The sequence below is a fragment of the Alosa pseudoharengus genome, unplaced genomic scaffold (genome assembly GCF_046254945.1).
Source record: "Alosa pseudoharengus isolate Yale_2024_CS ecotype anadromous, Long Island Sound unplaced genomic scaffold, YU_APseudo_1.1 YU_APseudo_1.1_scf_6, whole genome shotgun sequence".
NCBI classification, from domain to species: Eukaryota; Metazoa; Chordata; class Actinopteri; order Clupeiformes; family Clupeidae; genus Alosa; species Alosa pseudoharengus.
Genome location: NW_027468848.1, coordinates 39,545,929 through 39,559,257, shown reverse-complemented (window position 1 = coordinate 39,559,257; position 13,329 = coordinate 39,545,929). Strand labels below are relative to the sequence as shown.

At 41.8% G+C, this 13,329-nt stretch overlaps 1 protein-coding gene across 4 annotated transcripts in view; it reads right to left on the bottom strand.

Moving 5' to 3' along the window:
- Positions 1-13,329, bottom strand: part of prdm6 (PR domain containing 6) — a 36,702-nt gene extending 23,373 nt beyond the window's left edge. For 3 of the 4 annotated variants that reach the window (XM_076271172.1, XM_076271169.1, XM_076271171.1), the window contains exons 1-3: positions 12,501-13,329; positions 11,619-12,129; positions 8,717-9,024 (exon numbers count right to left, since the gene is read on the bottom strand). In XM_076271172.1, coding sequence (XP_076127287.1) covers positions 8,717-9,024; positions 11,619-12,117 — 807 coding nt within the window. In that variant the 5' untranslated portion in view covers positions 12,118-12,129; positions 12,501-13,329. The remainder of the gene's footprint in view (positions 1-8,716; positions 9,025-11,618; positions 12,130-12,500) is intronic. The other variant, XM_076271170.1, reaches the window with a different exon arrangement.

Genomic DNA, 13,329 nt, shown 5'->3' with positions numbered 1-13,329 from the left:
CACACACACAAATAATGACATCTCACTTTATGGAGGAGGCCCTGTTTATTAGTGAGGCGAACCCTGTCAATAGCATTGCTGAAATCTGTCTATAGCTCACTGCGCCAATCAATTTTGTAAATGATTGCAATAATCAGGGAAATTGCCTAATTTATAAATGTGTGAGTGCAGCGCTTTAATGACCTCGGTCCAGTTAGTGCTGAGGACACTGAAATCACTCTGGATCTGTTGTTTATACATGATGCCATATGGACTTATGGCTGCGTTCTCCGCCGTCTCCATAATCAAGGTGGACCCCCTGCTGGGATGTCACTGGTGCCATAGGAATAACACTTCAACTGCCCTGATCAATAGCCACCACTGCCCCAGCAGATCCTCTCTACATGGTGGAGTCAATGGTGGAGTAATTCCATAATGAACCGTGTTATGAACCCATTTTTTGCAAACTTCAAAGACGCCTAGTAACTCACACGAGGGAAATAGAATGAGAAGATCAAAAAGAACACACACTGGGAAGACAAAGTAATTAAAATTCCCTCTTTCCAGTTCAGACACTTTTCTTTGAGTGTGCAAGAAAAAAGGATCAAAATAACAGGGGGATAGATCAGGGCAAAATGGAGATAGAGAAAACAACGCAGAGAGATCAGAGAGAGAGAAAGAGAGAGAATGCAATTCTCTGCTTCCATGCTCCTGAGTCATTGATCAGAGGCTGGCGAGCTGTGTCTCCACCACTGCTTCACTTACGGCTCGATCTCTCCATCCCAATGGCTTCGGCTCACTGATTGGGTCCTGTCACCCCGGCGCCTGTAAATCCTCCCACAACAGCTGAGCATCAATGCCACAGGATGGAACAACAGAGGGAGAGAAAAAGGCAGAAAAGGCTGCAGGACAGAGTACAGCAGCACGACGGAGGAAGGGATGGAGAAAGAAACAGATTGAGAGGAGAGAGAAAGTGAGGTGTGAGAGAAAGTCAGGCTAAGGGAGAGAGAGAGATCGAGAAAGTGTGTGTGTGTGTGTGTGTGTGTGTGGGGGGGGGGGGTTGCAGAAACAGCCAGAGAGAGCCTGACCTGTCAGCCGCTTGACCTTATGACCTTATTATAGCAAGTAAATCAGGCCTCTGGAGCCATTAGAGTGGGCAGTGGGCTCTCAAACAGCCCCCACTATGCCTCTATCCCCGTCAGAGCCAGCACAGGCCCAGACACGGGGTCAAGCAGAGGCGCACACGTGGAACACTTTGGATAATGGAATTTGGGCTCCTTATCTGGGGAAACACTTAACCACCATCTCCCCAGTCCAACTGGCATGTAAATGGGATGCATTGATCGGAGGTGGTGGTGGGGCGGGAGGGTGGTGTGAATGCATGCATCACACCAGATTATAATGCAGTCTGTTATCTCCTCAGGAGGATTAAAACCAAAGTGCCATGAACACAGCATAGCTAGAGAGAGCTCTCTGCATGGTGCAGTCATTGTACAAGCTGTGTGTGTGTGTGTGTGTGTGTGTGTGTGTGTGTGTGTGTGTGTGTGTGTGTGTGTGTGTGTGTGTGTGTGTGTGTGTGTGTGTGTGTGTGTGTGTGTGTCTGTGTGTCTGTGTGTCTATGTGTGTCTGTCTCTGAGACAATATGATCATGTGATCATAACTTTGAGTTGCATACAACTCTGGAGGGGCCAATGTATGAAGACAGCACTAATTCTGATTTTTTCTGTCTGCAGAAAGCGAACGCTGTGCCTTGCCATATTGTGTGGAGTTTACTAAGCGTTCACTTCATTAGGTAAACAGCGGCCTCACCGCATCACTGCCCGTTAACGTCATTTGCGGTGCCCACAACTAAACAGTATAATTCAATCACAAGCGCAGTTGAATGGAGTCAACTGATGACAAGATTAAAAGGAATCAAGTTTAGCAATCATGAAATAATATAATAAATGATAACAAGATATCAACGACCAGAGAGATAATGCAGACCAGTAGTTTTGCTCCACTTTAAAAACAAAAACAAATGGTGTTCTGAATACTGATTCCCTTGTCTCTGAAAGTTTCTCATATTGACAATTTGGATTTGCTTTTAAAAGGCAAAAATTATTCAATGCAAAACAGACATGTTTCATACGTCGGAATAACTAATGATTAATAACACTTCTCCCATGTTTTGCACAAATTCCCGCGTTTCCCTCAACCTTCACATAAATTCATATGCATGAGTAAGAAAAGCGCCATTCGCCATTCTGCGCTCCTGTGGCAGGCAAAACACACTCTCAACCATGTGTGGTCTGCTCATACATACCATGTTTTAAGGCAAACATAACGTCTGGACCAGGCGGTCATTTCTAGCACCACTGGGCCTGAGTGAGGATTCACAACAAACAAGTGAGAAGATGAAGATGAAGTGAAATGTGGGGAAGGATCTGAGTAGAATGGGGAGCAGGGGGCACCTCCAGGACTCCATTAAGCTGGGGAAGTCAGAGCAAGAGGCCCCCTCTCCTGCTGTCATTTCTGCACCCTCACATGAATACTGAGCTAAAGCAGAATGTGACATATGAGGAGGGAATGAAGGTGGAAACTAGTCTATACCTCATTTGGTTTTGAATTTGTGTCATTTTTTAGAACCTACACTGACACTCCTGTACTGCTCCCAGTCTCCCCTTGAAGTGCCAGATTTAACAATGCGCTACAGAAGAGGCCTCTCAGAGTGCTGTCAGATTCACTGCTTAATGGGCAAATCCCTAGTCATTACCGCTATCAAAGCACGCTTACTGACGAATGCCCCATTTCTCAGGCACCCATCCAAAACAGTTGCTGAGCTGCCACAGAATGAAGTCGGGCCCTGTCACAGACTGACACAGAGCTTCCCTAAACAGTTATGACAGCTGTCACCGCGCATCCACAACCAAATAAAGCCAAGTGATGCCTACAGGAAGCCACATGATGGCTAAGAGACTGGAATTTCATTAATTTATGTTGAATCACTCAATCAAGTGTCACTAAGGTCTGTGGGAATTGGAAAGTTTGACTTTGATCTAGGCTTAAAGGGTTGTAAAACACCCAGGCCTACAGTGTGCAAAAGTGGTCACTGGTTTAATCAATCACCATGGGCCACAGTTCCCAAAGCAGAGAAGGGTTTTCACATTTTCCCTGATGTACTAAAAGGAAGTACATCCTGAATCATAATGGAGAGGACACAAAGAAGATCTATAGTGCCTTATTCTGTCAACCAGTGTGAGGTTTACTGACAGAATGTTGCTGTGTAAATCATGACAGAAAGAGATTGTGCTAAATGAGTGCATGTTTCCCTCACTAGAGTATAGCAGTATGGCATAGTCTCTATGCTTCTTTCAACCAAGTTCTATACTGCAAATGGCTATGGTCAGGCAGAGACTAACTCAGTGACCCTAAACTTTAGACGAATTGGAGAAAAGATATCCACAAACACACACATACATACACAATCACATGCACACATGCAGGCACATATTGAAATGACCTGAATAACTGAATGTGTTATCTAATATTAGTTTGCATCTTCCTTTCCCCTTCTAATGTACTTGTTCCCAAATTGAACAGTAAGTGAGGACACAATCAGTGGCACATTACTCTCCAGCTGATCAATTCAGGTTCAGTCATTTTCCCATTATCAGCCGTTGTAATCTTAACTGCTTGTTATTCCCATTTGTTCGTTTAACACATGGAGGTCAGGGAGGCACAAAGCAAGAGCGTTCCCATTCCACATAGAGCGTTCCCATTCCACACACAGGCATGAAGGGAAATGCTTTATTTTAAACTCCTCAACTATTTTCAGCACTCTGGTGTTCACGTTATTAAACCAAATGTCCACAGAAGAATGGCCCCCCTCTTACAGGCGAGTGTTTACATTATTGAGCCCCTGATACCTTTCAAATAAAATTGTCCTGCATTAGAGCAATGCTTTCTCACACAACATAGCCTTAGATCAGGCAGGAAATAGACCATAAAATAACCTAAATGACAAATTATGCAGCTTTCTGTGTCAGTGAACCGCTGTTAAAGGAGTCACCTCTATACTGGAGCATAGAAAATAAAAATAATTACCCTGGCACCCTGCCTAAGCTCTTTATTATTTCTTGGGAACACCCACCACTGCTGCCCGAAGCAAAGCCTTCGTAGGAGGCCACCATTTTGGCTCAGAGACACGCTGAGTACAAAGACAGTTTCAGAGGTCCTCTGGGCGCTTCCCAAAAATATTGTTTCAATAAATTGCTGTTGAATTTTCAGCACCTGATTCAATCATCTTCATTTACATACTGTAGAGTTGAGTATCTCATAATCTTAATTGGGATGGGGATTCTGATTTTTGACAGATTTTTCGGCTCAGCCAGTGTGGTTTGTAGTTTTTCAGTCCCGTGTGCCTGATAAAAACACCAACTTGGGGGGTCTGGGAGGTAGTCCTGCCCACATTCCTTTCAATTCAAGAGCTCTTTAGTGGAGTAAGTGTTCTTAGGTAAGAAAATCAATGACCCCGTGAAATAGATTACTCCTGCCCCCCCCCCCCCCCCCCCCCAAGCCATGCAATACCACTAAACAGCCCAATTGCCTTCAGACAGCATTTTGTCTCTAGGAAACTGTTGTTTTTTTCTTGATCCACTCCTCCTGAGACATTTCTCAACTGAGCAAAAGGAATACCAAAGTTTGATGTAAGTCCTACCGTGCAACACGATTGAAACTCGACCTTCTGCATGGGGTGGTATACGTATGGAACATAAATCAGATTTCTATAGACGTCCCTGACACATTGAGAGGAGGTTATCATAGCAAAGGCCAGGGTGGAGCAGAATGGGACATTCTAGAACATTCCAACCAAACATTCCAGTGTGAGGCTGGACACCCACTCGGCCCGAATACAGGGCACGGCAAGACAGAGTGAGGAAGAGAGAAGGAGGGAGAGGACAGAGAGGACGCAGAACACCAGGTACAGGATACGGAACGCTCAGCTACATCTTTTGGACTTCACCTTTTTAAAAGCCCTGAAGAGATTCCAAAATCCAAAGATTAAAATCTTATCTTTAGAAACATAACAACAAAATAATATGATTCATCACTATTTGTCCAGTACATAAGTTTATGCCATGGTGGTTAGATGTGCGAAAATATAATATAAAAACTTAAACTGATATCTTTACAGTTTACAATCAAACTTTGCAGTGGTACCTTGATTTTCCAATCAAAATTCTTATTGTAAAATAAGTTACCAAGTCTAAGACCAAGATAACAAACATAAGTCACTAGTAGTCTAAACTCTGTCTTTCTATTTCTGCCAAAATATAGGAGTCAGACAGTTGTATTTAGACAGACATTTCACTAAGCATTAAAATAACAGAATAACATTATTAAAAGCTGTGAAAACCACAATTATTGTACCTGGCACTGTTCCCTCAATTTCACTGACAGATCAGCCCTGATCTTTGTGTTGAAGACAAAGTATTAAGGGGGCACACACAGGAACTAATATATGACTTATAGTGTAGCAGAAACAGACTACCTCACCAATGCCTACTTAATATCTTTGTGGTAATGATTAATATAACAAGTCTATGTAAAAGTAAAAGTTACATTCTATATTCTAACTGAGGTTACATAACCACGGGCCCATTTCCCGAGAGCCTTTTTAACACTGTGTCATTCCACATTACACCTTCACAACTCTTACTTTTTCCGGGGATGTTTCACAAAGTATCCTTAGCTGAGGAATACTTTTATAAGGTTGGTCTGGACCACTCTTATCTTAACACACTTTTTAGATTGGAGCTATTCATGTGGCAATGTCTTGATGTATGCACTAGCTGTAATGTAACACTAAGAAGGTATGCAATTAAATTAAAAGAAAAAAAATGGTATGAAATTAACTGGCTGATTTTTATTCACTTGCAAGTGATTTAAGTTTATTTTGATAGTATTTCTTGTTGACGTTCTAATAATAATCTTTATACACATCCCATGCATGCTCAAACCCTCTTTATACACATCCCATGCATGCTCAAACCCTCTTTATACACATCCCATGCATGCTCAAACCTCCAAGAATGACAATCATGTATTCCAGAAACCTGGATTTATCCTCTTAAGGCATACACATAGGAAGGTTTCTCTTCGGGGAACTCTTAAGTGATGGTTTGGGAAACACTCGCAGTAAAATAAATAACTTCAGTAAGGTATTCCTTTTGAGGCTTTGTAAAACGCTAACAGACATTGTAACTGGGAAATGCACCCACAGATAAATTGCCTTCATAGGACCTAAACTGCACATGAAGTCAAGTAGTAAAATAAGGGCTTAGAGAACTTCATGTTCAGCACTTTTTCTTTGTAGAACTTTTTAATCTGTTGACTTTGAACCGTTTACCCTCTTAACCACCAAATATCAGTTTTACAAAGTAGATAAATTAAACAGAAATAGCTCAGGAAAGTGTCACTTCATCACCATGACAATGCCAAAGTCAATATAAAACACAAGTCATGTTTTCTGTAAACATACACCAGACCAAAAAGGAAAAACTGATTCTCTATTCACTGGTACTGGAAGGTTGCACAGTTGCACAGTGGTTGTGCAACTGAAGTCAAATGAACAGTCTCTACAAAAAACACAAATAATAAGCAACATTTAACTACCCAACACAAAATCCCACAAGCAGATGGTCTGGAGATGAAAAGATCTCTTGCGCTCTGACCACTCGGGCACGCTGATGACGGATGAGTCCACTCACATGAGAGTATCCTCTTCACTCACTTCACAAGTTATCAGCTCCAGTGCTAGGGAGAGGGTTCCTCTCGGACACTAAAGTATTTGGCAAGTAAAGTGCACGTGTCATTTGTCATTATATCATTAGGTCCGACCGTATACCAGGGAAGAAAAAAGCAACGGCTGATATAGTGCTGAGCTCAAAGCAAACAAAGCAAAGGCTTATGGGACTTCCTGGCAGCTCAAAAAGATATTCGTTTGGTTGAATAAACACAAACACATTTCTGTTTATTCAGCTGTGATTGTTAATGCCATACATCTAATCTTTTGTGTTATATCAACAACACAAATACACTCACATGCAGCACCTTGTTTCTTGTGAAAGTGAGAATCAAAAGAATCCCAGTGCAGTGTAAGACAGCGCTATTGTTGATACAGTGTTGCTACAGGCTATGACCGAATCCTCTAGAACTCTCCTAGCCAAGTTTAGATCATGATTAATAGTCTTATTTTAAAAAGTGATTCCTGATGCTGTCCAGAAAATATTTGGACAATTACACACAATCCCCTTGGCCTATGCGATGAGTGCCCAGACAGATCCTAGCCAGCAGACTCACACACTGTCCAACGCACCCCATGTTTGTGAGTATTTTCTCTCTTTTGTATATGACTGCTGATGTGTGAGTTTAACCCCGTGTGAGTGAGTGGAGGTTGGAGATCCTCCTGGGAGAGGGATGGAGTCAGACTATTGGATTCCTTTCAGTGCCCCCTCACACCCCACAATATGATCAGCCTAGCGGCATTTTAACCATCCTTTCGTACATGGCCAACCAATCCCCTAGAAACTGGACACTGCACTTGACCAGTGAAACAGTGTGACCAAGGCTACTGTATAATGTATGTGGCTATATAACTTTGAGTGTGTCTACACATATATATGGCAGATGCAACATTGATTTGTCATTGTGTGTGTGTGTGTGTGTGTGTGTGTGTGTGTGTGTGTGTGTGTGTGTGTGTGGGTGTGTGTGTGTGTGTGTGTGTGTGTGAGTCCACATGAGATTGCATACATTGTGTCTTTTATGCACTGTGTAATTATTTGTCAAATTGGCTTATAAAAACAACTATTAATTTCAAACGTATTAGCTAATTAATTTTCATAATTAATAAAATGGCCAATTAATAAATAATTAATGTCAAGTCAAGTCAAAAGTCAGAAGTTTATTGTTTGTTTGTATTAACTAATATATTACTATTAACATACTATTAACAGTATAAACATACTGTATACTGTATTTCATCAATTATTTTAATTAGATATATTATTAATAGTTAGTAGCTGATTTACTTACATTAGTAATTGCAAATAAATACTCTTAGATATTTAACCTTAATTTCAGGGTTTATGGCAACTAAGTATGAGTCATTTTCTGACACCACCACTGCTGTTTAGTGATAATTGGTGTCGTAGGTTAGGATGGGAATATTGCTCAAAGAGCCCCCAGCAGCTCTCACATTCATTCATGTTTAGCCTCATGTGTGTAAAACTCACTTTCGCCTCTCAAACAGTCACACACACCAAGCACAATGCTCACACACACTCTCACAACTCTAAACAATTGACACAAACAAAAGAAGTCAGAATACTTAAATGACAACTTGGTTCAATAAGTTAACAAGCCAAAAAAACATGTGCCATTTCAAAGACTAAATGAAAAGCACGCCAAGCCGCAATTAGACGACAATGTAGTAGTTGTAGCGCTGGCCAAGCATGAAACAGTGTATGAAATATTGCTACATCTCCAGTACCACGCAGGAGAAGTCTTAAATTGTTATTCCCGTCCAAGCAATCAATGGCATATTCACATCATATTTACAACACCACTCCAAGATATCAAATATACTTTGGACACAACACTCTCATATTGACAAATAATGACAAATGACAAATAATAGTAGGCTATACATACTGGATTGTAAGTGCATAACTCACACACAGTGCGTCTCTCTCACCTCCCACAGATGTCGTGTATTCCTCACGGCTCCCGCCTGCACCTTGTCCAGCAGGAGGGGGACGCCCTGAAAGGGCCCGATCCAGGTGCCTTGTGGGATGCGCTGGGCTGCGCAGATGCCGTAGCCGAGGCCGGGCACTGTGCTGGTGCAGAGGCAGACTTCGCGCGGCAGGTCCCGCAGCCACTCGGGCACGTCTGGAGGGGGCACCGCGGAGGACGCGCTGCTGGTGCCCACCAAACGCCGCAGCGAGTGCAGGGGTCCATGCATGGGGCACTCTCCATTACGGTTATCCGCACACATATCACAGCCTACAGTTACAACACACACAAGCACAATATGGACACACACACACACACACACACACACACACACACACACATACGGACAATGAGTAAAAACAGACACACATCAAACATAGAAGGAACCTGTATATACACACCACATAGCCTATACACAGACAATTACATAAACCATATTATATAAAAACACAGAATATAAGAAAATACAGACGTCATATGTATCATACGTAAATCAACATCAACATCAACGTACAAAAACATAAACACATGCACACAAACATACAAGTGACCGTATCATACATATGGACAACCACACACACGCCATGCAAAGGGCACTCTGGTGCCAGTCAATTGGAAGCATCAACTTGGACAAGCAAGCCAATGCATGTCAACTCAACACATGCAAACAAGCTTAGGAGTGGCTATTTCAAGAGAGGTCTTCACATTTTATAACATTTAATTTTGTCTAAAAGGGTTTTGCTGACAAACTGCATTTTCTGACAGAAACTGTGTAGATAAAATATAGGGTGATTGATGAGGGTTCTATGTCCTAACAATCATAAACATTTTGTGTATGGAAAAACTACAGACACACAACAGCACGCCCCCACACACGCACTCACGCAGACTCACTCACACACACACACACACACACACACACACACATATCACAAGCATTTTTCATAGGCTCTCCTTTCATTTACTTTGAAATGAAAGACTTTCTGCAAAATCTTCTCCAAAAGTTCTGTAACAGTAGCCAGTAGTTTATTCAAACATTAGAAAATGCAGCAACTGTGGGCTACCTTCAAGGAAATGTACACTGTGTTGTTACATTATCATTTATGATTAGGTACTTCTAATTTACAGTAGACAGAGAGCACACAGTTCCTTGTCTCTTTGTGCTATTAGATTTCCTAGCATTATTATAATTTAAGTAGGTGATATGATCTGTGATATGGTGATTTTACCTGTTTTGACGCAGTGTTATAGCCTACTACATATGGACTTTTAAGTTATCGTCCTTTTTAGAATAGCCTGGTGTTCCTATTATGCGTTTGCGAAATGTTTAGGGTTTCATATTTTAAGAGGGAAAGAATCTGTTCACGAATTTTCTTTGCATTCTGAAATTGAAAAAAATGCATTGATGATGAAGAAAATTGAGAATTAAATCTAGAACCAACCTTTATCTCAAGATGGTTATTTCAGACTGCGTGGTATAAAATAAAAAAATCCGTATGTCCCAAAGCGGCTGGAATTAAATGTTTCCCCGTGTTGTATTCGCACTTATAGGCCGCTTTATAAATGAGGGCCACCAGTTTGAAATATGGGAGAGAGAATGCCGAATGTAGATAAAGCAGTCTTACTGTCCCCCGGAGACTTCCATATACCATGTAGGGATGATGAATAGCGGCCGATGGGAGAGATCGATCTCTGATCCACACTCACTCCACTCTCTTCTACAAAACTATACAGCAATTAATTCTGGCTTGTCCCCCCATCCCTCATCTGCTTGTGGCATGTATCGACGGAGATTACTGCTGATGGGCCGTTTTATCACCTTAAATAAACACTCACCACCTTCTCAAACTTCGCTTTAATATATTGTGTTCTGGCTAGTGCTTGTTTGAAGTATGTAAATGTAGCCTCAACGACAAAATGCAAAACTAAAAGGCTGTAAACACAGAAACAACTACAGCCAACCCATTCCTGAGCTTATACTCCTCGATAATAAAGAAGGGTTGTTTGCTTCTGATAGACTAGACTGTCTGATCAAAACTGCTTGCATTAAAAATAACCAAAGTAACCTATTTTACCAAGACGCGATGAGTGTTCCATTTCGGTGGTCAGACTGTCAAAAGGTAGCCTATTACTAGACTATGGCAAATTAATAACAAATCTTTGTCTTAATAACTTTAATTAGCATACCTCCGTTTTGATTCATCATGTGTAAATTGGTATTTGAGTGACAATTCCCAAGCGTGAAACGACCTTAACTAGGCTACAAGCAGTCATAATTTGCATAATTAATTATTTGGGCAATATTAATTTCATTAGATGACATTGTACACTATTTAGTTGGTTAGAGGCAAAAATGTTTACAGCAATTAAGTACAATTTTATCCGTTTGGCCAATTTAATACGCATATAAAAGGAAGTAATACCCCCTTTAATTAAGGTTAACTGAATAACCCTGTCGATAATCCAGTCGGGAAGAACAGTTAATCTTTAAAGTGCGGCCACTGATGCGCACAAAGCGGCTGATGGACAGATAAGAATGACCAATATCCACGATAATGTTTTTGTTTAATCTTAAGTGTTTACTACACTGAAAGATGTACGCCTGGATGTTCCAAATCATCTTTAAAAATAAGAATAAAACTAAAGAGTCAAATGTAAGTGTCATGTTAAAAAAATACTGGTTGCATTTGCCTAGCCTATATTAATGACAGTAGGCTAGACTTCACATCAACTTCACTTCAAGTGCAGGATTACATAGGCTACTTTCTCTGTCTCTTGTGTGCGGTGGTTTTACAGATGTGTAAATGTCTCTTTCCCCAAAATGCGCGCAATGCAGGCCTGGGCCTAAATGAAGTTATACATACGGTTTGTCTGGTCGCTGGTGTGATTGTTCAATGGAATTATTTCCATCCTCTGTTGTCCGTAGAGGTAGTAGTCTAACTCCTCCGAGGTCAGTTTGAACTTTGAGCTTTTGTCATTCTTGAAGTTCGACGAAAAGCAGAGTTCCTTGGATTGTGTGCTGCTATCTGACGTTACCAGGTCAGTGCACAAAGTTTGTCCAAAAAGTGCAATTTGTGGTACAGAGAGTTGCGTTAAACCTGCCAACGAAGACACTGCTGAGGGCGTACACGAGGAGTGTGTGGACGTAGAGGACGAAGTGAGACCCGATGAGGACGATACAGAGATGAGGTTCGGCCGCTGTCGCAAGCTCTCCACCGGAATCGTGACACGCTCCGGTGGCTGGAGCTGCGCGAGGGCGCCGTTCTTCAGTTGTGCTTGAGGGAAGAGCTGCTGCCAGTGCTGAATGTAAGTTGGGTCCACTTTCAAAAAAGCAGAGCCGCTCGGGTCTCCGGGCTTCAACATTTCCAAGAGCAACTACACAAAAAACACAAGAACCTCTCTGAGATTAGATTTATGTAAACACGTATTACACACTAACACTTTCCCCATTACTGGAGAGTTAGTAAACTGCGTCCCATGTTATTTATCATCCTAAAGTAGCGTTAGTCAGTGACGACAGACTAACTATTAAACAAAACACATATAGCGAAAAACGACAAACAACCCAGCGTGCAGATACGTGTTCTCAGGCATCCTTAACTTGTAAACTCTTGCTTTCGCTGGTGAGCCAGGAGAAGGCAACATAGTTTCAGAAGGGTGGTGGACAGTGCGTTCATGGAGAGAGTTCATTTTGATTAGGGTAGTCTTTCATTCTGTGTCAATATCAAAGAATTAACTTAACTTACCCAATTAATCCAAAATGTGGTTTTGTCCAAAACAGCGAGTTCACACAGCTATTCTTCCATATACGCTGCTACACCGTAGCCGAATTGCCCGCGTGCACTCTGCGCCCGTTACTTCCTATACGCTGTGGCTAGAGCTCTCGGTCATGTCCTCTCTCTCCTGCCCCTCTCCTCCTCTGCGCGCTCGTGAGGCGGGAAAGGGGGGCACGTGGGTTTTACGCCAGTCTAAAGCACAAGGGACAGAGGAGCCCCAAACAGCCCCAAAAATGTATTTGACCATCTGTCTTTGCCAATTGTAACCTGAAGTCGTACACAATATCACTTTAAAGGTAGCCTGGATTTTACTAACAGTACCATGACGAACTGTTGAATTCAGATGTTATGCAGAGGAAATTTTATTGGAACGCGAATGGCCTATTGAAGAAATTACTTGCCTAGACCTACCTAAAAAAATAAATGGCTAATAGCTATTTCATAGTTTAGACTATAGGTTGTTTTTGTTGAAAGAACATCTTTATTGAGGTGCCCGGCGTCGGCTATACACGTTGCAAGGATACTAAATGCATCATGGCAATCTGGTGTCATGCTTGACCCATGGCTGTGATTGGCAAGTTTGGATTAAATTAGTTTATGCGGTGCCTTATTCCCTTTTATTTTACACCATTAAAAAACGGAAGTACTTAATTATTACGTGTTTGTCCTTCGCCCTGTGCCTTGGAGATTTGTGCACCAAATTGACTCTCTTTTTAGATAACCCTTCTCTTAGTATTGTTGCTGCAACTTGTTATCCTGCGTTTCCCACCCCCGCACTCAGACGCTTGAGAAAGTTACT